Below are 26,083 nucleotides of genomic sequence, written 5' to 3' on the forward strand. Positions count from 1 at the left end.
CCATCAAAACTTGAGACATCTGTGGCATTTTGTTGTGACAAAACTGCACATTTTAGAGTGGCCTTTTATTGTCCCAAGCACCTGTATAATGATCATGCTGTTTAATCAGCTTCTTGATATGCCACAGCTGTCAGGTGGATGAATTATCTTGACAAAGGAGAAATGCTCACTAACAGGAATGTAAACAAATTTGTGCATTACATTTTAGAGAAATAAGCTTTTTGTGAGTATGGAACATTTCTGGGATCTTTCATTTCAGCTCATGAAACCAGCACTTTACATGTCGCGTTTATATTTTTGTTCAGTGTAATACGAGATGTCACAAATTATAACATTGCCTACCAAATGTTGGAAATTATAAGCAGAAACGTGTCTAAATTAGGGGTGAAAGTAGCTAGTAGGCTATACAGTTCAGTACGGAGTATCAGCAAAATAAATAATTGTGGCATTGTGGTGGACCGAACTGAGCAAGTAGGCAACTTAAAATGCTTTGTTTGAAAATCAGATGAAAACATCATCATACAACACCTATGATATGCGAAACTGAGCCTGCGCAGACCGTGAAAAACAAGATATTTACATGCCACAGTATCCTGACTAAGATCAGCATAACCCAGGAATTTTATCTGGGTTTCTCATAACCGGGATAGAAGCTTTTTCGGATTATTGTAAAAGGGAAATGATGTTTATATGCATTAACTCACAAACAGAATACTTGAATATCCAGAATAATAAGGGGATATTGGTGTGCGTGTAAACGTGGTCAGTGTTATCCTGAAAAGGTACGTGCATGGTGGTCAGAGGATAGAGAGTTGTTCTTTCAGGTCTGTGCTTCACACACTGCCAATGCAAAACCAACAGGCTGAATTACCAGGTAGGTAAACTGGATTAACTTGATATCAAGGGAGGATTGTTGACTCTGAAAGATCCATTGGTTAGCCAAAACAAACATCATATCCATTTCTCCTCAGAAGGACATGGCGATAAGAGATCTTTATCCTTCCACTGAAACAAAGAGCACACTGAGTGCACCGGGCTAACACAGGCGTACTTGGAAATTCACGTCAGACTGTTTCCAGCACACACGCTTTAGGCTATGTGTTAGCCAGGTGTGTGTGTGATACTGAGAAATGCTCTGTCCCGCAATCAGAGTGAAACGGGGGACTATGGGAGGAAGAGCTAGCTATGTGTTGCCCAGTTCCTCCGTGGTAATGTCATTGTTAGTATTTTGGGGGATTATAAAAAGGGACCTGGTGATAAATTGTCTTTTAGTAATAATGGGATGTTCCAAGCAGCTGTAACATCTGTTAGTGCGCTTTAAGCAAACATCAATGACGTACGCATGGCCGTAGCATTCACACGGTACTATTCTTCAGAGTGTCTTTTGTCACATTGTAAACTACTTAGTGGGGGTCATAGACTTAATATTCTTCATAGCTAGGGCCAGCAGTTTTTTACTGGTCATTTGAGCTGAGCAGGAAAAACTCTGGACTGACCAGTCCCGTCTACTTATAGCCTGAGTATGTGACCTCAGCTGACTAGGAAAAACTCCTGGCTTTACTCATAGACGATTAATGAACACAGAAAGAATGACATACACTGAGTGCACAAAACATTAAGAACACCTGCTCTTTCCATGACATAGACTAACCAGGCGAAAGCTATGATCCCTTATTGATGTCACGTGTTAAATCCACTTCAATCCGTGTAGATGAAGGGGAGAAGACAGGTTAAAAAATTATTTTTAAGCCTTAAGACAATTGAGACAAGGATTGTGTATGTTTGCCATTCAGAGGGTGAATGGGCAAGACAAAATATTTAAGTCCCTTTGAGCGGGGTTGGTAGTAGCTGCTGGGCTTTTCATGCTCAACAGTTTCCCATGTGTATCAAAAATGGTCCACCACACAAAGGACATCCAGCGAACTTGACAACTGTGGGAAGCATTGAACTCAAGATGGGTCCATGCACCGACAAATTGAGGCTGTTCTGAGGGTAAACGTGTGGGGGGTGCAAGCCGAGATCTCCCGTCATTCTTTGTAAACATTAACCTATTTAAAAAGAGTACTGTAGTAATGAGGTGTGTGCAGTAGGCTATAGGCCCAAAACATTATCACAGCATATTGGCTTTGCTTGAATTGCCCTGCCAATGCATTTGCATTTATTTCAACCTTTGAGGTAGACTATTTGAGGTAGGCTATTTGAGGTAGGCTATATGGAGGTAGGCTATATGGAGGTAGGCTATTTGAGGTAGGCTATTTGAGGTAGGCTATTTGAGGTAGGCTATATGAGGTAGGCTATTTGAGGTAGACTATATGAGGCAGGCTATTTGAGGTAGGCTATTTGAGGTAGGCTATATGATGTAGGCTATGAGGTAGGCTATATGATGTAGGCTATTTGAGGTAGGCTATATGATGTAGGCTATATGATGTGGCTATTTGAGGTAGGCTATATGAGGTAGGCTATTTGAGGTAGGCTATATGATGTAGGCTATTTGAGGTAGGCTATTTGAGGTAGACTATTTGAGGTAGGCTATATGATGTAGACTATTTGAGGTAGGCTATATGAGGTAGGCTATTTGAGGTAACAGGCTTTACACTCTGTTACATGACATATTTTATACAAATCATGATCAATATATAAATGTAAAAAATGTACAGAGTAACAAAATAAAAATAGTAGTTTCATCAACCAACTCCAGGGAATTGATTCTGTACACAATGGCCTGAGTGTAACAGGTTTGATCTCTTCATGCGTATTGCGGCGTCCTGTCAACCAACAGTGATGTTAGAAATAGCGTCTGTCTGAGGGCTCTGCCTGTCGGTCTGTTAACACAGGCTTGCCTAGAGAGGTCTTTGACAGAGGTGGTCAGACCGGTCCCTGACCTCACCTCTGAGCTCTTATGCTTGTCTCTCTTACAACACTGTGTGTGTGTGTGTGTGTGTGTGTGTGTGTGTGTGTGTGTGTGTGTGTGTGTGTGTGTGTGTGTGTGTGTGTGTGTGTGTGTGTGTGTGTGTGTGGACATGTTTAACAAACAAACAACAATTTGACCAACTGGGGACAACTGCCTTCAACTGAAATGTGTCTTCCGCATTTAACCTAACCCCTCTGAATCAGAGAGGTGCGGGGGGGCTGCCTTAAAATCGACATCCACGGAACAGTGGGTTAACTGCCTTATTTCTAGGGGGTTTAGAGTTAAGGTTAGAATTAGTGTTAAAATTATGTTAAAGGTTTTAGCTTCCGAGTGGCGAAGCGATCTAAGGCACTGCATCTCAGTACTAGAGGCGTCACTACAGACCCTAGTTCGATTCCATGCTGTATCACAACCGGCCATGATTGGGAGTCCCATATGGTGGCGCACAATTGGCCCAGTCGTCCGGGTTATGGTTTGGCTGGGGTAGGTCGTCATTGTAAATAAAAATTTGTTCTTAACAGACTTGCCTGGTTAAATAAATAAATAAATAAATAAATAAATAATAGGGTTAAGGTAAGAGTATAGGTTAGGAAAAATAGGATTTTGAATGGAACTGAATTGTCAGCTGTACAAGACTGTGTGTGTGTGTGTGTGTGTGTGTGTGTGTGTGTGTGTGTGTGTGTGTGTGTGTGTGTGTGTGTGTTAAATATACTTCTGTGGACTTAAGAATAAACTAACAAAAATTTGACCAACTGGGGACATTTTGTTAGTCCCTACAAGGTCAAATGCTATTTCGAGGGGGTTTAGGGTGAAACTCTTAAGGATCCGCCCCTTTTTTTCCAATTTCTGCCTAAAATGACATACCCAAATCTAACTGCCTGAAGCTCAGGCCCTGGAGCAAGGATATGCATATTCTTGGTACCATTTGAAAGGAAACACTTTGAAGTTTGTGGAAATGTGAAAGGAATGTAGGTGAATATAACACAATGGATCTTGTAAAAGATAATACAAAGAAGGAAAAAAAACGTTATTTTGTATTTATTTGGTATCATCATCTTTGAAATGCAAGAGAAAGGCCATAATGTATTATTCCAGCCCAGGTGCAATTTAGATGTTGGCCACTAGATGGCAGCAGTGTATGTGCAAGGTTTTAGACTGATCCAATTAACCATTGCATTTCTGTTAAAAATTGTGTATCAAGACTGCCCAAATGTGCCTAATCTGTTTATTAATAACTTTTCATGTTCAAAATTGTGCACTCTCCTCAAACAATAGCATGGTATTCTCTCATTGTAATAGCTAATGTACATTTGACAGTGCAGTTAGATTAACAAGAATTGAAGCTTTCTGCCCATATCAGATATGTCTATGTCCTGGGAAATGTACTTGTTACCTCCAAACTCATGCTAATCGCATCAGCCTACGTTAGCTCAACCGTCCCGTGGAAGGGACACCGATCCCAAATAAGTTTTTTAAGGTTAGAATTGGAGAGTGAGTGAAAGAGGGGGGGTTACATTTCCTGTATGGGAAGAGTCAGGTGTCACAATTTTCCTGTTCTATGAATATACCACACATGAAAAGTGAGAAAACATTCTCATCACCTGAGCTCACACTCTCTGGGCTGAAATTGCATTGTGACAGCTGAGGGCACACTGGGTGACATACGCTATACATCTACAAGAGAGGAACAGAACAGTCCACCAGCACTAGGCCTACTGCTCTGAATCCTCCAAAAGGAACAAATGGTACAGACTAAACCTTTGACCTGATCCAATCTTAGGTCAAAAAGGTCAAATAGGGGGCACTTATATTTGCCCTGTTTCACACATATACATAACCTCTACAAGTGTGTGGTGAAATGGAAATGTGTTTTTTTGCATATCCCATTCTCCCTGAGACACCCTTGGAGAGTGAGGTCATGGCATGGGATCACCCAGATAATACATTAAGTATGTTGGAAGTTGTGGGTACGTACGTTTTTGGTTTCCCATTGGTTCTGGGAAAAGCCATAAGGTTCCTGACCATTAAAATCATTTTTAACGATGTCAATTTTGCCTGTTCTGGGAACATACATGTCTAGGCTGCAGGGATGTTCTGAGAACGTTTTACTATGGTTTGCTGAAAGTTTTCCTGGGAGGTTTAATTAACATTCTGAGAAAGGAAATTCCGAGTTATTTTAAGGTAATTTAATAACGTTCTGAGAACATGTTTCATTTAGGTTAACTGTTTTGAACCCTTAGCACTGATAGGACACATGGAAATGTATTTGCTTAGGCATTAATCATGCAAACAAATTCCTTTTTTGATTGTGACATGGCATCAGTGAGATTCGAACCTACGATCGATCTTCTGTTCTTTATTCCTGGAATTAGTCCACTGCGACACCAGGACAGAGCTAGCGTTCCATGTTTTTTTGTGCGTTTTTTAAAACTCATACAAAGCTGTTCATTTCAGTCTATTCAGACAGACCCCATTTCAAAGAAAACAAGGCACAGCCAACACACCTGAACACACTTACCAAGATAGCGGATATTGAGTTTTGTTGATGCTGACATTCTGAACGTTACTCATTTTTTCTTGTGGTTTATATGGAAAGTTTTATTCATGTGCTGAGAACATGACTTTAAATAGAACCATCAGGAAACCTGAAGAAAACGTTATGCTGAAGTACTGAATTTTCCACAGAAGAAAATTGTTTCTTAACATTCTCTGAACAATTTGAGAACATTTTAAATAGAACCATGAGGAAACCTGTAAGAAACATTATGCTGAAGTACTGAAATTCCCACCTACGAAAAACATGGTTCTGAGAACATTATGTGCTAGCTGGGCAGCCATTATTGACAGCACTCTGGGAGCCATTAGGGCTTAGGTGGGCAGATTGTTTTACAAAGTCAGTTCAGGGATTCGAACTAGTAACTTTTTGATATCTGGCCCAACGCTCTAAACACTAGGCCGCCTGCTGCCCCAGGATAGGACTGATTCTGTCCAAAAGGCTATTGTCTCCAACACACACAGACAGACAACCATCAAACCACAACACACAAATAAATGCACAGCTCACACGCATGGACACACAGACACACAAAAAGACAAAATCAAAGATAGTCGCCTCACACAGCAATTCCGGAAACAGGGTTAAAGTGATTACGATGGCCCTCTCTAGGCTCTTCACTTCCTCTACAGCTGTTCTCCATTTCCTTTCCTGTGTACACACACACACACACACACGCACACACTTTTCCTCTGTCCGAATGCTCATATCCTCTTCTCTCTATGAAAGCTCATCCATCCTCTTTCTTCTATCAGAGTTCACCCTCTCCTGGTTCACCCCCTCTCCTCTCCTGGTTCACCCCCTCTCCTCTCCTCTCTTGGTTCATCCCCTCTCCTGGTTCACCCCATCACCTCTCCTGGTTCACCCCATCACCTCTCTTGGTAGACCCCCGCTCCTCTCCTCTCTTGGTAGACCCCCGCTCCTCTCCTCTCCTGGTTCGCCCCCCTCTCCTCTTCTCTCCTGGTTCGCCCGCTCTCCTCTTCTCTCCTGGTTCGCCCGCTCTCCTCTTCTCTCCTGGTTTGCCCGCTCTCCTCTCCTCTCCTGGATCGCTCCCCTCTCCTCTCCTGGATCGCTCCCCTCTCCTCTCCTGGATCGCTCCCCTCTCCTCTCCTGGATCGCTCCCCTCTCCTCTCCTGGATCGCTCCCCTCTCCTCTCCTGGATCGCTCCCCTCTCCTCTCCTCTCCTGGATCGCCCCCCTCTCCTCTCCTCTCCTGGATCGCCCCCCTCTCCTCTCCTGGATCGCTCCCCTCTCCTCTCCTGGATCGCTCCCCTCTCCTCTCCTGGATCGCTCCCCTCTCCTCTCCTGGATCGCTCCCCTCTCCTCTTCTCTCCTGGATCACCCCCCTCTCCTCTCCTCTCCTGGATCACCCCCCTCTCCTCCTCTCCTGGATCGCCCCCCTCTCCTCCTCTCCTGGATCGCCCCCATCTCATCTTCTCTCTTGGATCGCTCCCCTCTCCTCTCCTGGATCGCCCCCCTCTCCTCTCCTGGATCGCCCCCCTCTCCTCGTTCGCCCCCCTCTCCGGGTTCACACTCCCTCTCCTCCCCTGGTTCACCCCCTTTCCTTTCCTCTCCTGGTTCTACCCCTCTCCTGGTTCTACCTCTCTCCTGGTTCTACCTCTCTCCTGGTTCTACCTCTCTCCTGGTTCTACCTCTCTCCTGGTTCTACCTCTCTCCTGTGTGATTAATGGATACAGAACACAGTCAGATTGTTTGTTCATCTGAAGAGAGTAGTGATAACTGCCTGGTCATGCACTGCTGAAACCAAACACATTTGAAAGTCCAGTGTCACTGCTGCCGTATGCCAAATACCACACAAGACATTCCCTCACAGGAAAAATAACCAAGGTTATTTGATATTTGGAATATATGGTAGTGATCTCCTAAATAGCTCATTCTGTTGTGCCTTCCCCTGTCCTCCACTCTCTCTCTCTCTCTCTTTGTATGCCAACATTCTCATACAAGTATCGGACTTGCAACCCTCTTCTCCTTATTATACCCTTTCTGTGTCGTGCTGGGGGCTCTAAAATTAGTGATAGATCTGGGGCATACCAAGGGACTCAGGAATACCAAAAACAGCCTTTAAATAAATAACTCTGATAAGGTCTGGGAACTGGGAAAACAGCCTAAATTTAACAACACTAAGAGGCCACTGGGTCAATGTCTACCCTTTAACTACTACATGTTCATTCCCTTTTCTGGTGTGTGTGTGTATGTGTGTGTGTGTGTGTGTGTGTGTGTGTGTGTGTGTGTGTGTGTGTGTGTGTGTGTGTGTGTGTGTGTGTGTGTGTGTGTGTGTGTGTGTGTGTGTACACAGTGAAAGTACACAAGCCAAACTCAGATGAGTAGTCCTATAGATGTTGATAATTTTCCACTTGAAACATGACATTTTCATTGGGTTTGTCTAAAGAGATTCAACATAGATGCACGGACAGGCACTAAAATAACAAAGACAATTATCCTATACAAGGCAACACATGACAGCACAAAGTATAGAACCAAAGCTACCTTTCAGCTTCATGGGGGTGGGGTTTTGTTCATGAGGGCCCACCCTCATGAAACTGAAAGGTAGCTATGGTTCTATACTTTGTGCTGTCATGTGTTGCCTTGTATAGGAGAATTGTGGGATGGGGGCTTGTTCATGAGGGTGGGGGTTTGCTCCGTAGCTATGTGTGAGCGACAGCTAGTATGTAAAACATTTTCCATCTTTCTCTCTGTGTCCACACAAACAAACAGAAGCACAGAGAGGAAACGGGCTGGCCTGGGCCTCTCAACTCTTCTTTCATGGATGGGATTCTCCTCCCATTAATGATCTTCAGTTGTCTCCTCAATAAAACTCCCCAGCATTATGTCATGGCTCAGCCCTCCGAGAGAAGCCCTGAGGGAACACACTCCAGGATGCACACACAAATGCACTGCATAGTGGATAGGTGTTCATCATGTTTTTCCCTGACATGTCCTGCCAGATCAGTCACCATGGAAGTCAGGACACTAGAAGAGAATAAGCTTTTTTAGGAAAAACTACTGCAAAGTAGACAATGATGTCTGAAACAGACGTGAATCTTTAGGGAGCATAAATCCATTTTTTTTTTCTCCTGTGGCTTGCTGAGACTTGTGCTATAACACTATAGAGCAGCATTTTTTTCTCACCTTACAACAAAGGCTCCTCACAAAGTAAGCCTGAGGTGAGATCCATCCACATTTCCTTTGTATTATATATATTTTTTTACTCTGCATCGTTGGGAAGGGCTCTTAAGCAAGCCTTTCACGGTAAAGTCTACATCCGTTGTATTCGGTGCATGTGACAAATAAGAAAAAAACTGTAGCTAGATGGTGCATAGTTGACAATCTAACCACAGTTGGCTGGAGCGTGCATGGTGCTTGCAGTACTATAGTACTTTGATTCCTGCATGGGCCACATATACTCCTCTGAATGTGTTGACTGTGCATCTACCACCATTTTACACTTTGCGGGTACATTTAAGACAAATCACTCTCACTTGCAGTAATAACTACTATCCAAATGTTTATCAATGTTTTTACCTCTCTACCATGTTAGGGTTTTTCACACACCCTACACCTCCCAGCACCCTACACCTTCCAGCACCCTACACCTTCCAGCACCCTACACCTTCCAGCACCCTACACCTTCCAGCACCAGCACCTTACACCTTCCAGCACCCTACACCTTCCAGCACCAGCACCCTACACCTTCCAGCACCAGCACCCTACACCTTCCAACACCCTACCCCATCCAGCACCAGCACCCTACACCTTCCAGCACCCTACACCTTCCAGCACCCTACACCTTCCAGCACCCTACACCTTCCAGCACCAGCACCCTACACCGTCCAGCACCAGCACCCTACACCTTCCAGCACCAGCACCCTACACCTTCCAGCACCCTACACCTTCCAGCACCAGCACCCTACACCTTCCAGCACCCTACCCCATCCAGCACCAGCACCCTACACCTTCCAGCACCCTACACCTTCCAGCACCCTACACCTTCCAGCACCAGCACCCTACACCTTCCAGCACCAGCACCCTACACCTTCCAGCACCAGCACCTTACACCTTCCAGCACCCTACACCTTCCAGCACCAGCACCCTACACCTTCCAGCACCAGCACCTTACACCTTCCAGAACCCTACACCTTCCAGCACCCTACACCCTACACCTTCCAGCACCCTACACCTTCCAGCACCCTACACCTTCCAGCACCCTACACCTTCCAGCACCCTACACCTTCCAGCACCCTACACCTTCCAGCACCAGCACCCTACACCTTCCATCACCCTACACCTTCCAGCACCAGCACCCTACACCTTCCAGCACCCTACACCTTCCAGCACCAGCACCCTACACCTTCCAGCACCCTACACCTTCCAGCACCCTACACCTTCCAGCACCAGCACCCTACACCTTCCAGCACCAGCACCCTACACCTTCCAGCACCAGCACCCTACACCTTCCAGCACCCTACACCTTCCAGCACCCTACACCTTCCAGCACCAGCACCCTACACCTTCCAGCACCCTACACCTTCCAGCACCAGCAGCAACGTTCCCTCTAAACTGCGCGTGCGCGGCCACGCAGCAGCCCCGAGACTGCTGCGCAGAGCCCAGAAGAACTATCAGCCCAAGGAGAGAAGCATGAGATTTAACTTCACTCAACTTCCTAGAGTTTTTCCTGTTAGTTAACACTATCAATGTTTCCCTTTACAGTGGCAATTGTGATCGAATCAGCTCAATATTAGCCACTTCCCATGCAACATACCGAAGCAAAATGAACTATGCAAGAGATTTTGCTGTAGGCAGAACACATCAGAGTAGGATTCTACTGAGCAGGACTCAGCCCGTACTCTACACAGACCGGTGCAGCATAACCAATTAAAGCTGCAAAGGCCTATATGCAAATAGACCATTGCCATATACGGATCTGTGCCATACAGCTGTGGTCGTGAGTAGTTTCGCTTGTTTTGAGATCAAAGCAAGAGCTGCATGTAGCCTCGTGTGCACATTTTGTTTATATCCTTTGCTAGTTAGTGAGTTATTAGCCCAGTTATAGATGAAGGGGCAGTGTTGTGTTTTGAGACAGGCTTGAATAAGCTAAGTAGCCAATAGGCAGAGTGTAGCATAATTTGTCTGATTCTCTGTAACAATGGTATGGGAATAATAATGCATTTTATTTTGTAAAGTGGTTTCTTGCATCAAACAACAAAAAAACATTTTCAGTCACCACCTTGTCTGAAGGACAAGTGGATAAACAGGTTAATGCCAAGCCCTGCAAGTTTTTCCTCAAAAGGCTCATGGAATGCAGGCCTACATTGAACACCACACACTGGCTGGAAGTTGCACAGAATTTTGAATATTCAAGTTTGCGCTCAGCAGACCTGAAATTTGCTCAGTACCCCAAAAGATTTGAGGGAACATTGACCAGCAGGCATCTCCTATTACCTAAAACTGTCCTTTTCCAATAATGTTAGAATGTATTAGTAATAGTCTCATAATGTTCAACTTCCTTTGTGGGCACTGCCAGTATAACCAATGAACCACTCAGCACAAGTCAGCCGACAAGACAGCGTGGACATGGTCACACAGTAGTCGGTCAGCTATGGCATGCAGGACTACATCGGGTTTAGTGACAGAGTTAGTGGCTCACACTATTTCACAATGCCCAGTGCCCACTGTGTACCCTCACTCTTTTACTCTTGTCTGTCTTGCTTTCCTTCAAAACCATCTTAAAGATCTGTCATATTGTCTGTGTCTATCTCATTACATATTGCTGAAGTAAAACCCACTGATTCAGCAAACAGCCATATTATCTTGTGCATGGAAATAAATGGTGATGAACATTCCAATAACATTCATCTGCATAGATGTAACCGTTAATTAACTAGGCAAGTCAGTTTAGAACAAATTCTTATTTACAATGACGGCCTAGGAACTGTGGCAGACCGACAGATTTTTACCTTATCAGCTCGGGGATTCAATCTAGCAATTTTTCGGTTACTGGCCCAACGCTTTAACCACTAGGCTACCTGCCGCCACAGAGTGGCATAGGTGGGGTGAAGTACACGTCAGAGGTAGCTGTTGGCTTTAGAAATACAGCTGCCATTTTCTCACCATGTTTCTCCTCAGTTCACCTCAGTAGAAGTGAGGGGAATGCTTGTCTGTGTTTGTGACCTTTTAACGACAGACAGATGGTGTTGTTTGTACTACAATGTTTGGTTTATTGTCTGTTTTGCCAGTTTAAGATAAAGCCCTAAAATCTGCATGTTTGTTTTCATCAGACGATCCATCAATCAATTCCTTTTCCTCTATTCGAGAAAACTTCTCTCAGTTTAAGAACATGTTCACATTTCATTCTAGATACAACACTCATCCCTTCATTCTAGAACATTTGTTCCTTCACTCTAGAACACCTTTTATTCTAGAACAGAGGTTGAACAAGACAATTGCCTCAGGTAAGAGGAGGCCATCCATCCAACATAGCTTGGTTAACACCTTCCTCAATTAAAAAAGGGCAACAGTATCTGAAAACAGGGAAGACATAGATCAGCAATGCTATTCTCTTAGCCTGTTCTGTTGGCCAACAACGGAGGCATGAACCTAAAATCGCAGGCTGGCAACTTGGCTACAATTCTGTTGCTACACGTCTGCTATCCCAACAACACATCTGAATTCAACAACACACTTTTCCCTTTACTCTCCTTCATTTAAACCGCTGATGACGTTCGTTCAGGTGGCTTGGGTTCCACGGCTGCTGCCAATGTGACAGTTGTGAATGGGGAAGCGCGTACACACACACGCAGGCATCATGAGCTCAGGGTCTACTGCAGGATGTTGCCCTCGTAAGAGCTAAGATTACACACACACACAGGAATTCATACGCTCCTTACACACACACGTAATGGAGATGCCTCCCTTCCACAGCTCAGCGAATAGAAGAAGCGGCTCTCAGAGGAAATGCTTCCTAAAAGTCAAGTACAAGTGACGCTTAGTATTTGAACAGGAAGAAATACTGCTGCTCTCGCTGTTCTATAACCCTTCCAGGGTAGTCTGACATGTAAAACACTTCTGCTTTCACATTGATGAAACTAGCATTTAAGGCACAATGGGGACACAATTTCCAGTTACTTTGTCTTCTCAAGATGTTTTGGAGGACTGAGGGGAAAGGTCTTTGTGAGTGCAAAGGCACAAAATGCAGAGGAACAGGACAACAAGTGCAGTAATTGTGTGTTTTAATTCAAATTGACTGTTTGCACTTTCCTCGTTGTCACAAGAGAAGTAGAACTTATGAATTGCACCTTTATTATTTCTATGTTCAACACGTCAGCATCTTCCAACACTGTGGGCTGACTGGTAATATGAGCTGTTAGGTGATCCTCAGCAGAGATGAGATGGCTGAATGGAGGTTTGGATTTCACTGCATCATCCCCTCAGCATCCTCCACAAAAACAAGATTACTGGACACCAGGGAGAAACAGAGGGAGATTTCCTGATTCTGAATTATACTCAGGTCTTACTCGCTACTCTGTTGTTTGTTGGTATTTGAGACAGAGCAGGTGAGATAAACTTCCTGGAATCTCAACCGTGATGTCATCAAAGGTCCTCTTCAGCAGGCCTGAATATGTTCTACTCCATCCTCTGGCCCCTTAACAAATCCTCCCGTGTGATCACTTACCTTACATGACTGAATTGGCTAACGTGAAGCTGCGCTTAGACCAACTCAGTCATGTCAGATTAGTGATGATTACTTACTTCAAAGGAATAAAGGAGAACAGAGGGATGCATTTACCAAGTACTGGAATAGGGCCTCTCTCTCCCTGGTCAGCTCTGCAGAAGGCAGAGGATATTGATGGCTTTTTATTTCTCTGCTTGGCTACAGTTCACTTTATTCCAGTGATTTGGGAAGTGTGAGGACGCTGGCGTAAACACTGGGAGCTGAGTGTAAACTGGGCTTTCCTGTTGTCTCTCTGACTCTGGGAGCATTCGGACAGGGAATGTGGATCTCTCCGTTCAGCTCTGGCTGAGACACACTTGCATAAACAAACCGGAATAAACATGGTTCTCTCTTCTCCATTCACATTCTCGCTATGTCCCTGTGCTGTGACCTCAACCAGCCTCGGCATACAGCGTAAGTACACAGCACATACACACAGATAGGAGCATCCCTGTACACCCCGGACTTTGACAAAATCTCACAGGCATTCATACAACCGTTGGCACTCTGGGCTCTGTCAGATAGGGACCCTAGTCATTCTAACATTACCAGGCAGAATCTAAACAACTAAGCACTCATTACACAACACACTCCAATCAGCAATGAATCACAAAAGATAAGTTGACAGTTGATCACTTGTTATGGAGCCATCTTCAACAGGATCTTATAAATCAACCATCAGCTCTTCACAGTTCAAATCTCTGTTGATCATGTCTGCCTTTTCACTATCATCTCTGAGCAAAAAGCAACAGTGAATCCACTGATGACCAATGAAAACCCCTTTCAGTTTTTGGGACGTACCAGACCATGGTTTACACACTGTTGTGCCAACCCAACCCGTACTATGCTGGCTCGGGTATAGAGCAGCTGGGACAACAAGGATCTGTCATGGGTCGCCATGTCATCTTCTTATTTCATTAAATTTAAAGGGACACCACCAAAAACGACTTCAAAATAGTTATGTTATTTTCATTATCTTGCACATATCTGAACATATGACAGTTCCATGTTATTCAGATTAGAGAACACTATACCACTCCTGGCCCAGTAGTTGTTCACAATCATGACTAAACTATTTAATCTTTTTGGATCACCTGAGGAGGACTGGTTGCCAAATACTGTACCTATGCTATAGAGACTATGTTTGATGCTCTGATTTTCTTTGGAATCATCTGTGATCTGGCAGTTTTTATTTGACACTGTAGTAGTCTGGTTTCAAGCTGCATCTCAAAACAACGAAGGACCCTTGTATGGCAGTGGTACACTGACTGGAAACATCAGTCTCTTTCTCTCTGTCTGTCCTATCTTTGACCCAGTGCAGCCAATCCATAAGTATGTCATTATTACTGTGAGATAACCACTAGGCCAGCCATAGGAACACTGCCTTCTCCTGCGTCACTGCACAACTCCACAGAGAGCCTGTAGCCACATTACACCATGCACAACTGTGTGTGTGTGTGTGTGTGTGTGTGTGTGTGTGTGTGTGTGTGTGTGTGTGTGTGTGTGTATCTAACGGTGCATTTCTCAGATTGAGAGGAACACAGCCTTCTCAGTTTTTTTATGTATTCAGATAGACGGGAAGCTGTATCTTATGGCATTAACACGACATAAGAGCAATAACATCATTATTTTATGGCAAAAACACGACATAAGAGCCATAACATTATCATTAGTAACGTACTGCAATGCCAATAATTTCATCAGTTTGGATCCTTGGTCGAGTCTGAAGTGAAGGGATAGGCCTATGTGCACGTGAAAGGACATTTCCTTAAAGATCAATGAAGGTTAATAACAAAACAGCTGGTCTCCGAAACTCTACACCTGCCGAACACACAGATTATGACCTAACACAAACAAACGGTAAAGATGAAATTGACAGAACCTAAGTGCCCAATCACACGGTTGTTTGGGGTATCGAAGTGTAAAAGGCTGCATTTTGCTGCACGGAGACCACCATAGACATTTAGATTCCGATCACGTCATAGATCATCATAAATGTGCCATTGCCAACTGTAGCAAATGATCATCAGACCAGAGTTTGACCCCAGTTCTTGTCATACTGTCTGAACATGTCGAATTGTTACGGTTTCACCGGTGGGCTCTACTACAGTCTAATCATAATCACGCAGAAAACAATTTGTTAAACAAAACTTAAAGCTGATGTGCGGGGTTATTTTTTTTTTTTACATTTAGAGAGACCTTTGTTCACAAACGTTGTGTCAAACGATTTTAAACTACAGGCCTGAACATACATAGGCTATATTGGACATCAATTGAGCTAGGGATGGATACATTGAAGGGTTTAAAAGCCTATCATAAGCAATAAAACATGTTGTTTGGTGATGATGGTGGTGGTGTATGGTATAAAGTAGATTTTAGAGCAGCATAGCATCTGTAAATATCATGTTCAGAGACAATTTATATTGCATCACTGTAGCATTCAACACAAAATGGAATTCGAACCCCATTCTACGGGTCAAAATGGTTCATTCATTTTATTAGGCTGTTTGAAGACCTACCTTCTCTTGCTTTTAACAATACCGTATTGGCCACAATATTCTCCAGCTCCATCTAAAATCCTTTGATTTTGCTTAATAGATTTGTTGTTGTTTTTACGTCGGCACAGCAACACCTTGCTCTTCACGGCTAAATTGCTTTTCGTTTTACTCCAAATCCGAATCAAATGTATACATTTCAAATTCCTTGAAAGTCTATACACAAGCTATCGAGGAAATCCTTGTAATATTAACTAGGGCATGGTTCATATTGTCGGCTCCGAATACAGCGTCCGGGGGGCATTTCCATTCCAATTCCGGAGACTGTTGTGTGTTTCGTGCGAAATTTGGTGCGGAATCAAAGAAGGATAGGACTGTTGAGCCATCAATACATCCCGAAACAGCCCGAGACCTCGGCAAGACCTACATCCTTTGGTAACGCATTCCTAACAGCGGCTGAAGCACAGACCAGTAGCACTGGTGGGAGTTGGTGAAGTGTACTAGACTCAACGTGCTCCACCTCTTGGTGCATAATAAAAAAAAAAAAGGGCTGGGTTTTTTATCTTGGTTGTAACGTTTGGCGGAGCTCTAAGCCGTTTCCCCCGTGGTTCTGGTCAATATTTCGTTTACATTTGGGTATCGTGCAGGGGGCTAAGTGTACAGTCTATGGAAGTTCAATGATTTATAGCAAGAGTTCGCAAATCTTGATCCACCAAGTTGGTGGTTCCAATATTCCATTCCATCGCCCGTGGGACACACAGCCAGTCGGAAGGGGCGTGTTCATATCTGGCCCATGACGTATGCGTTGTTGAGTATGCCTGTCTGGCTGTCATAGACATCTGATAGCGGCACATTCTTGCCATCCCCTCCCAATGCAATGCCAAGCGGTAGAACTGAAGATGAAAGACCTTGGGAGAAAGAATGATATTGATAAAGGTGATGTTCCCCATACATAGGCTATTGGTGCGTTGTTCAAATGCTGTTTTTCATCTGACATGGAAAGCCTAAGAACCGCGGTGCACAATAACATATTTTAATTATGAAAATTGATCAAACACAACATCCAATTATCTCAAGATCTCATACAGGCCTACCAGTAGACTTTATGCCATTGGTGATTCTCTGCCTGTCTTCTTAGGTTCATATATACCGAACAAAAATATTAACGCAATATACAAGAATTTCAATGGTTTTACTGAGTTACAGTTCATATAATGACATCAGTCAATTGAAATTAATTCATGAGGCCCGAATATATGGATTTCACAAGACTGGGTGTAACGGATGTGAAATGGCTAGCTAGTTAGCGGGTAAGCGCTACTAGCGTTTCAATCAGTTACGTCACTTGCTCTGAAACCTAGAAGTAGTGTTGCACCTTGCTCTGCAAGGGCCGCGGCTTTTGTGGAGCGATGGGTAACGACGCTTCGTGGGTGTCAGTTGTTGATGTGTGCAGAGGGTCCCTGGTTCGCGCCCGTGTCGGGGCGAGGGGACGACGTAAAGTTATACTGTTACATGGGCAGGGGCGCAGCCATGGGTGGGCATAGGCCCACCCAATTGGCAGCCAGGTCCACCCACTTGGGAGCCAGGCCCAGCCAATCAGAATTAGTTTTTCCCCCAAAAAAGGCTTTATTACTGACAAAAATACTCAGTTTCATCAGGTGTCTGGTCTCAGACGATCCCGCAAGTGAGGAAGCTGGGCTGGCATGGGTACACGTGGTCTGCGGTTGTGGACGTACTGCCAAATTCTCTAAAACAGCATTGGAGGCCGCTTATGGTAGAGAAATGAACATTCAATTATCTGGCAACAGCTCTGGTGGACATTCCTGCAGTCAGCATGTCAATTGTACGCTCCTTCAAAACTTGAGACATCTGTGGCGTTGTGTTGTATGACAAAACTGGAACACACTCCATCACTCTCCTTCTTGGTCAAATAGCCCTTACACAGCCTGGAGATGTGTTGGGTCATTGTCCTGTTGAAAAACAAATGATATTCCCAAAAAACACAAAATAGCATATTTGATCAGGAGCCCGTAAAACGGACGCTATACATCCCAGCGCCATTCTCCGTCAGATTGGCTGATCCCATCTGATCACCCGGTTGGACATGACTTCAACAGGGTCACCAAGAGAGATCAGCCAATGAAGCTGGAAGTCCCACCCAGTTGACTATATTAAAATGATGGAAGCCCTCAATGGCACTGCCCATGCTAATATACTAGAGACCTCCATCACTCTATGGGAGACCACAGTGCCTTCTGCAGTAGAGCAGAGATCCATAGTCAGACTCAAATGAAAATTCCCATTTACAAATTAAACAAAGCAGACTTCAGTAATAAAATAACAAAAACTTTTATGGAAAACAAATCTTGCCATTACAATGTGTCTGCTTACACTAACAGAGTTCATCACTATATACTATTGACTTAGTTCTCAGTGCTATGGTATGAAAATCATAATTGATTTCTCATCAAATGTAGTCTTGTAGACAATCTAGGTTGTGTCGTCTACCCTCAAATCATGCATCACTTAATTCATTGTTTGCTTTCAAACCAATGAGTCATAATCAAAATGAAATCACTACAGTATTTAGTGTGACGTTGCGTCATCTACAAAGCACACATTCTTCTCACAGTCTTCAAAATAATCCCCTATTCAAAATATAACTGAGGAGTCCAGTATTACGGAAGAAAATGGAACAGAAGTGCCTTCAGTATTCATCGAGATTATCTGCTTTTGGGATGGATAGGCCTCTGTCCTTCAGTGCGGTCACCTTGGCTTTCTCTGTCTTCTGCTTGGCTTGCTGTTGCAATCGCTGCTCCTCCAGGATCTCCTCTATAGAAACTTGCTGCAAGACGTTGTCACACAGCTTATCAATGTCCTAAAGTGGGATCATATTAAACATACTGTCAACGTACATGTCATGCATGTCCTTCTGGAGAGTAATAGCAGTGTAAACCCCAGAAACTGATTGTTATCAACTGATCAAATCAAACTGTATGTCACATGCACCGAACTCAACAGGTGTAAACCTTACCGTAAAATATTTACTTACAAGGCCTTAACCAGCAATAAAGATTTAAAAAATAAATAATAATATTTGCTACAAAAATGTATCAAATTTAAAATAAAGTACAAAAAAAGTAACAATAAAATAACGAGGCTATATACAGTGGGGACTGGTACCGAGTCAATGTGCGGGGGCACCGGTTAGTCTAGGTAATATGTACATGTAGGGAGGGGTAAAGTGACTATGCATAGATAATAAACAGTGAGTAGTAGCAGCATAAAAAAGTGGGTCAATATAAATAGTCCAGGTATCCATTTGATTAACTGTTTAGCAGTCTTATGGCTTGGGGGTAGAAGCTGTTAAGGAGCCTTTTGGACCTAGACTTGGTGCTCCAGTACCGCTTGTCGTGCGGTAGCAGAGAGAACAGTCTATGACTAGGGTGGCTGGAGTCTTTGACCATTTTTAGGGCCTTCCTCTGACACCGCCTGGTATAGAGGTCCTGGATGGCAGGAAGCTTGGCCAGTGAGTAAAAGCAAAGACCATCTTAGAACGATAGGATCCTATGTTTCTAACGATGAATATAGCCTTAAGATACTTTTGGGAAACCGGGCCCTGTGTGTGAATCAACCGCGCTACGTAGGTGACAACTAAAGTTTGGGCTGAAGTACTTACTAATCATGTGAGTATATTGAAAAACTGCTACACATTCAACTGAGGGGTATAACACAAAACAAAATCAACAAGTTAGTCATCTAACTTGCCTGAATATTCTGAAATAACATTTTAGTTTTAGAAAGATAAGCTTGAAATGGGCATGGTCTAATTGACTCAATAACCAAACACACATATCTATGTTTAGCTTTCTTAAATGAACCAGAAAATCAGCTGTTATTTCTGGTTGTTTATTATTCTCTATGATCCTAATTTGTAGTATACCCCCCCCCCTGGTCTAATCAACAGGCTTACTTTAGCACAAACAAATGACTGTGTAGGCCTACTCTACTAAGGAAACCTAAAGCAACCTTGAAGTACTGATAAAGAACAAGAGGGTAGCATGGATGAATACTTACTATTTCTCCAAGCAAAACAACATTCTCTCCTCTCACAATGAAGATTCCTCTGGGGATGTCTCCAAACTTCTTGCCCACATGGATGCGCTCAACTGTTTGATGAAAAACTAGGTTGGCTGAAAGAGAAGGTGAAGAGATGAGATAGGGAAGTTAAGATAATTTTCCCTTTGATTGCCTGAATGTACCTACTTGTGAATAAGTTACGTTATCTGAGTATTGACAACATCAAAGTAAGCTAAGAAGGCTAGTGTTTAAACTGAAATATGATTATTAGTTTGTTAATTTGCCATACCAAACTGGTCAATGCTTCTCAGAAACCCAATTAGCGTTCTTCCATCTCGAAGAAGTACAAGATGCTTTTCTGCAAGAAAAAAAAGTAATGTTTATAGTTGAGCCACCGCACGTGGTTACAATGTATCCAAACGTTGCCCCCCACAGTGAGTTTTGGATACAATGTTGCAAGGTCGCAGCGTGTCGAATGATGAATAGTTAACAAGAAGGGGTTCATAATTTACCAGTCAGTGACTGTATTTGATCATTATCATCATCACGGTTTTCGAACGTTGGAAATGTTTTGGGCTTTTCACTCACACTTCTGTCTCAACTCAGCCTAACCTTCGCTATCCCAACTTACTGTCTATATCATCGATGAGACTCGCGGTCCCTGGCATGTAGTTCATTTTGATCGTGTGTAGTTAATCGCCGTGTATGACATGTGTCAAGACAAATCGTTCAAAAGTATATCTGTATCCTCACTACAGGAAGAGCAGGGAACGCATGCTCAGGGAAACACTTCCTGTAGAATTGTAACCCATTAAGCGCCGCACATTGGAAAATGTTCTTCTGTAATTTATTTTTGTATCCGATAATAAATAACATTGTTATTGTATTTGAATTTCGATTGAGTTATTAAGTGACAATTTAGGCTAATATAACTTTAATAACTGATGTATATTTAGGACATTGCATTTTTCTAATAATGTAATACTTTGAATGAATATGCATTTGGTTTTTAATAAGACATAAATATTAGGCCATTCAAACAACTACCACGAATTGTAACCATCGCAATTTGTTTAAACAAATCATTGGTTTAAATCCACGCATTCGATGGGATCTGCTCTAAACTCTGAGCGCCTATTGGTCAAAATACCAAATATTCTACGCACGTGGAAAAAAAGGAAAAGGGAGGGGCGAAAATTAAAGGGGAAAACAATGATATATTTAGCTGCCCATGGTCAATGCCTTCAACAACTCGAGAATTTCAATAAAGCATTTGTTTTTCATAGCAGTCAGAGCGCTCCGATTTGACAGTCCATTTTATCACGATTTCTTTTAATGACAAACGACAGAAGTGCTGGGGACGCTGCTTGGGTTATGCATCATCAAATGCAGTCGAATCCCAAATCCGTCTGGCCCTCAAATTTCAACTCGGAAAATAATAACGTGAACTGGAATAACGCTATGGTACGACACATTGTATAGCTAATTCATGTCAACACGTAGATAACTAGTTATGTTAATCACATTTTAGAACATACGATTTAATGTTCGTAAACACGCGTTAGTATTTTTGTACTGTGTATACAGTTTAGCGTTCATTAGCTAGCTAGCTAGTTAGCCTGCGTTCTAGCCAGCCACTTTTAGCTAGCTAACCGTCTTCTGACCGTTTGTCCCATCTACCTAACTAGTAAGATGTCCTATATTGCTAGCTACCTAACTTGCTTAGTTGGTTATATTTGACATGCAGATTGTCTAGTTATGTAGTTTGTTGTGTATGATAAATATCCTAGCTAGTTAATGGCTACTGTTTTGTGATACTTTTGCTGCTAGCTAACCTATTATGTAATACAGTAGGAAATGCTTTTGCATTCGGTCAGTGTTTTGCTGCATTACTAGACGATTGGATACTTTAGTCAAACAAGTTCTTGAAGTGACGTGACAATAGAGGTCTGGGGTTACTGTTTACTCATGTCAATATAGTTGACTATTTAAACATTGTGGATTTTGTGGTAAAATCTTTTATCATATGCCTACAGGACGCTTCCCAATACCCTGGTTACTCCTCAAACTACTGGTATCCCCAGACACATTCCACAGCAGGGCACTATCCAAATGCCTACCCTTCAGGATCCGATGTGCAGACACCTTACAACCCACAGGTACAGTACGGCCTCATGTTATGTCATAGCAAAGGCCTTCTAAATCCACCTCTATACATGGGGATTAAGTCCTAATCCGTCGTCTCAAGGGCTCTCACCCTTCCTTGACTTTGTTACTCACGCACACATATTTTCACAGACTGGCAGTCTGGCACTCACATTCAAACCCTTACTGATGTATGCACACGTTTTCTCTCTCCCTATCTAGGCAATGCAAGCATATCCAAATGGCCACGGCATCTATAACACTGGTCCAGGCCAGTATCCGGCAAATTCTTTCCACCCATCCAACCCATTCTACTGTGCAGAGCAGATGTCTCCCAGGCAGGCAACAGGCCAGTACCCTAGCCAGGGCTGCCCAGGACCAGAGCAGAGCACAGGCGGGTCAGGACAACCCCACACCCAGCACCAACATCAGCACCACCACTACCCTGGACCACACTGTCAAGGGGTAAGTGCATTCAACCAGGGCAGTGTTTAACAGTGTCTGAGGTAAAGGCAGTTGGGTATAATGGCTCTGGTCTATTTTCAACCAGGCCCCTAGCTATCCTCCTGGGTCTTACACACACTATGGGGAAGGTGGTCCAGCATTGCCTGCAAACCCCCAATACCCGACTGGACAGGCCCTTCACCCTAGGCCACAGGCTGAGGCTTGGGCCCACTCGGGTGGGTATGGGCCCTCACACCAGCAGTGGCAGCCAGGCACCCAACCTCTACACAGCAACTATGCGAACCCTGTCCGCCCACAACACCCCCCAGCATGGCCAGGCACTGGCACTGGAGCCCCACCCCCCTATGAAGCCAAGGTACGTGTGGAACACAAGGGAGGCATCTCAATGACCTACATTGGCCTTTGGTCATCTCGTCTCCTTTATTTGAACATATTGTTTCTAAAATACCTTCTAAGTGGTACTAATTTTGTTCTTCTTGGAAGAAAGGGTATAGTTCAAAAATGCTCATACCCTCTGGTACCATAGCAGTCTTGGGTCTGAATTAATTTAATTTCTATTCATTACACACTAATTGTGTAAGACAATCTTTTTTACCTCAGGACCAGCACTACCCAGGACCCCACCAGCACCAGTGTGCTCCACAGGTGGGACCCAAACCCAGACCAGCCCCCTCCCCTAACCCCACTAATGGCAAGTCTGTCGACTTCAGCTCACCTCCCCAGATGTACAACAAACCAGGACGAGGGGGGGTGCAGGAGCCAAAGCCTTCCCAGGGTGAGCCTCCAACCCAGCCCCGGGGTCCGATCGGGCCACAGCCCCTGAGCGACAACCCCAGCTTGGCCAAAGTCCAGCAGGTCATGGCCCGGGTGCTTTTGCTCCATGAGGATGTGGATGAGTTTGTGGGTAAAAAATCGGACAAGAGTTACCGGTACCTGGAGGAACTGCTGACCAAGGAGCTGCTGGTTCTGGACTCAGTGGAGACTCAGGGACAGGAAGTGGTCAGGCAGGCCCGGAAGGAGGCTGTGCAGAGGATCCAGGCCATACTGGACCGGCTGGAGAAAAAGGCCTTCTGAATTGGACCGGTTCTGGTTCTAAGGGTCTTACTGTTCTTTTTTTGTGACATTTGAATCTAAACTGGTCCCTTGGAATGAAATGCCCAATTCTCTGTTTGTTGATTACATCTCCTGGATCGTAAAGGTTTAGATAGACTGGTTCTCGACAAGGACTTACGGTTTGGTTTGGAATCAGGCCAGCTTATGCTACTTCACACAGGTGTGATCAGGAACATAAGAGATGCCATGTCAAAGTATTCATGATGGCAAATGTAATGGTTGTACATATCAAGTCATGACTAAGTTATGGTGTTGTTGGGTTAGTTGTCATAACCTGACATTAGTGTCCATGATGACTTAAAGCATCGGTTATGTCATGCTTGTGCCAGTGTAATGTAGTCTTATAATGGTGGTTTCATATAGTGTCACCATGTTCCTTTCAAAGTAGGTAAACGTTGCCTCTTAATCACTGATAGGGTGAGATGTTTTTGCTTGGTTAATAAGGCTTGGATTTGGCATAGGCTAATCTGATCCTAGATCTGTGTTCAAAGGCCACTTCTACCATGAGTGTTCCAGTCACCATGTTTTCTTACATGTTGCAAACCATTTGCACTACCATGAGATTTCCCCTTTATCACTTACCCTAACCTTATCACCCACCTGTCATTGTAAGCAGAATGCAAACAGTGTGCATTCACACACAGCCTTCCAGATTGACATTAAGGGTTGCCCTATTGCCTTTGTCAAATTAACTGAGCAGTCATGCAAGTTGAGCCTGCTCTGAGGTTGCTCCATTAGTCAGGTGATATGTTTTTAAAAAGTGAATACAACCAAACTGCTAAGAATTTCAATAGCCTAAAACTGATATCCCTTTAGGTGAAAGACAGAATTTATGGCAGTTGGGCATTTCACTTTTTTTTTTAACTGATTTAAAAAATAAATTAAAAAATAAAAGGTGAAAGGCAGGCAAAATGGCACTTCTGCTTAATTTACATTTGAGCAAGTGATCATAATCTTTGAGCAACCAAAAAAATGCTCCTGACTTGCCTTTTTAGACTTTAATATCAATCCCTGGGTGGGTAATGTTACACACTCACATTCATTTACACTTTTTTTCAGTATCTACAAATGTAGAGTCAATTGCTTTTCAATGCAGTCGATGGAAGAAATTCAATTAATGACTTAATGGCTCCATGGAAATATTGCGGAAGTTTCAATTCACTTCCTGAATAAATTAAAATTTTAATTCCATCTATCCTAACCCTGGTATGTTCTGTATAGTAGTTGATCTACAACTCTTCCACAATGCTTTTGCCATTGATTGGTGTTAGACATTGTAATTAAGTACAGGCCTAGGATCAGTTTAGTGTTATTCTTCGAAGGACGAAAAGGAAAACTGAGCTTAGACCCTGTTCAATTACTTCCTTCTTTAGAGTAATCTCTGACCTTTCTACCACAGTTTTACCATTCAAGTTCATATCAGACCAGGACCCATATCCACAAATCGTCTCGGAATATGAGTGATGATCTAGTATCAGGTCCACCCTGTCCATATAATCTTATTCATTATGATCTAAAAGGCGAAACTGAACCTAGATCAGCACTCCTACTCAGAGGCTTTGTGGATACGGGCCCAGTGATATTTTAAGGAAGAAGGATTTATTAAAACAGGTGGTTGGGGTCAGCTTCATCCTACAGCACTATGATTGGGTGGTTTTTTGAAATTTCAAAAAAACAAAACAAATGCTTTTCTTATTTAATCTAGCACCAAAAATCACTTTCTTAGACTGTGTTAATTTCTTAGAAATCAGCTACTTTGTTGATAAAAATAAATCACGAGTGCCATAATATCGGCAGGTGCTTTTTCAAATCGTTATAAGAAATAAACTTTAAATCTCTTAATCTCTTAAGCTTTGCATGGATCAAAATGTTCTGTTTGTCATATGTTTCTTTTTTTCCTGTGATGTTATTTTTGTGTTCAGATGGAGAACCATTCACTAACTAAAAAATATATATATTTGTAACATAGACACTTTAAATACAGGCACAGGGACCAAGGTCTTAAGGACCAAGGCGGTTTCTGACGTAATGCATGTTTCCAACATAAGATGGGAATATTTTCCTGACTGATTCAGAAATGACTACAGCTCAAACAAATGAATTGCATTAAATGTCAGTACATTTTTCAAATGTGTTATGCATGTTATTGTATAGTCTTTTGGAAAACATACCATAAACACTCAAAATTAACAAGAGTTTGTCATGTGATAGGTGGGAGAGAAAATTAAAGACGTTTGAATGAAGTGGGGGGTAATGAAAGTGAGACAACACACTGCAAGCTGATATACAGTACCAGTCAAAAGTTTGGACACACCTACTCATTCCAGGTTTTTCTTTATTTTTAATATTTTATACATTGTAGAATAATAGTGTAGACTTAAACTATGAAGTAACCAAAAACTTAAACAAATCAAAATCTATTTTATATTAGATTCTTCAAAGTAGCCACCCTTTGCAGAGTGGCGCAGCGGTCTAAGGCACTGCATCTCAGTACTAGAGGTGTCACTACAGGCCCTGGTTCGATTCTGGGCTGTATCACAACCGTCTGGGATTGGGAGTCCCATAGGGTGGCGCACAATTGGCCCAGCGTTG

At 43.2% G+C, this 26,083-nt stretch overlaps 3 protein-coding genes across 3 annotated transcripts in view; 1 reads left to right on the top strand and 2 right to left on the bottom strand.

The window, feature by feature from the left end:
- LOC120037863 (G protein-coupled receptor kinase 5-like) overlaps positions 1–16,299 on the bottom strand; it is a 33,045-nt gene extending 16,746 nt beyond the window's left edge. Inside the window, exon 1 of the mRNA XM_038983830.1 lies at positions 15,713–16,299. Within this exon, the coding sequence (XP_038839758.1) occupies positions 15,713–15,764 (52 nt within the window). The 5' untranslated portion in view covers positions 15,765–16,299. The remainder of the gene's footprint in view (positions 1–15,712) is intronic.
- Positions 16,300–18,018: 1,719 nt separating this feature from the next.
- LOC120037861 (U6 snRNA-associated Sm-like protein LSm1) lies at positions 18,019–20,537 on the bottom strand. The gene is made up of 4 exons (XM_038983828.1): positions 20,400–20,537; positions 20,058–20,126; positions 19,766–19,881; positions 18,019–18,566 (listed from the first exon to the last, which is right to left on the bottom strand). The coding sequence occupies exons 1-4, from the start codon at positions 20,443–20,445 to the stop codon at positions 18,396–18,398; spliced, it is 402 nt and encodes a 133-aa protein (XP_038839756.1). The 5' UTR covers positions 20,446–20,537; the 3' UTR covers positions 18,019–18,395.
- Positions 20,538–20,970: 433 nt separating this feature from the next.
- LOC120037862 (BAG family molecular chaperone regulator 4-like) lies at positions 20,971–25,621 on the top strand. Its single transcript, XM_038983829.1, has 5 exons — positions 20,971–21,232; positions 21,805–21,927; positions 22,136–22,378; positions 22,464–22,733; positions 22,979–25,621. The coding sequence occupies exons 1-5, from the start codon at positions 21,104–21,106 to the stop codon at positions 23,450–23,452; spliced, it is 1,239 nt and encodes a 412-aa protein (XP_038839757.1). The 5' UTR covers positions 20,971–21,103; the 3' UTR covers positions 23,453–25,621.
- The last annotated feature ends 462 nt before the right edge of the window (positions 25,622–26,083 follow it).

Source organism: Salvelinus namaycush, unplaced genomic scaffold (genome assembly GCF_016432855.1).
Source record: "Salvelinus namaycush isolate Seneca unplaced genomic scaffold, SaNama_1.0 Scaffold1940, whole genome shotgun sequence".
Classification (NCBI taxonomy): domain Eukaryota; kingdom Metazoa; phylum Chordata; class Actinopteri; order Salmoniformes; family Salmonidae; genus Salvelinus; species Salvelinus namaycush.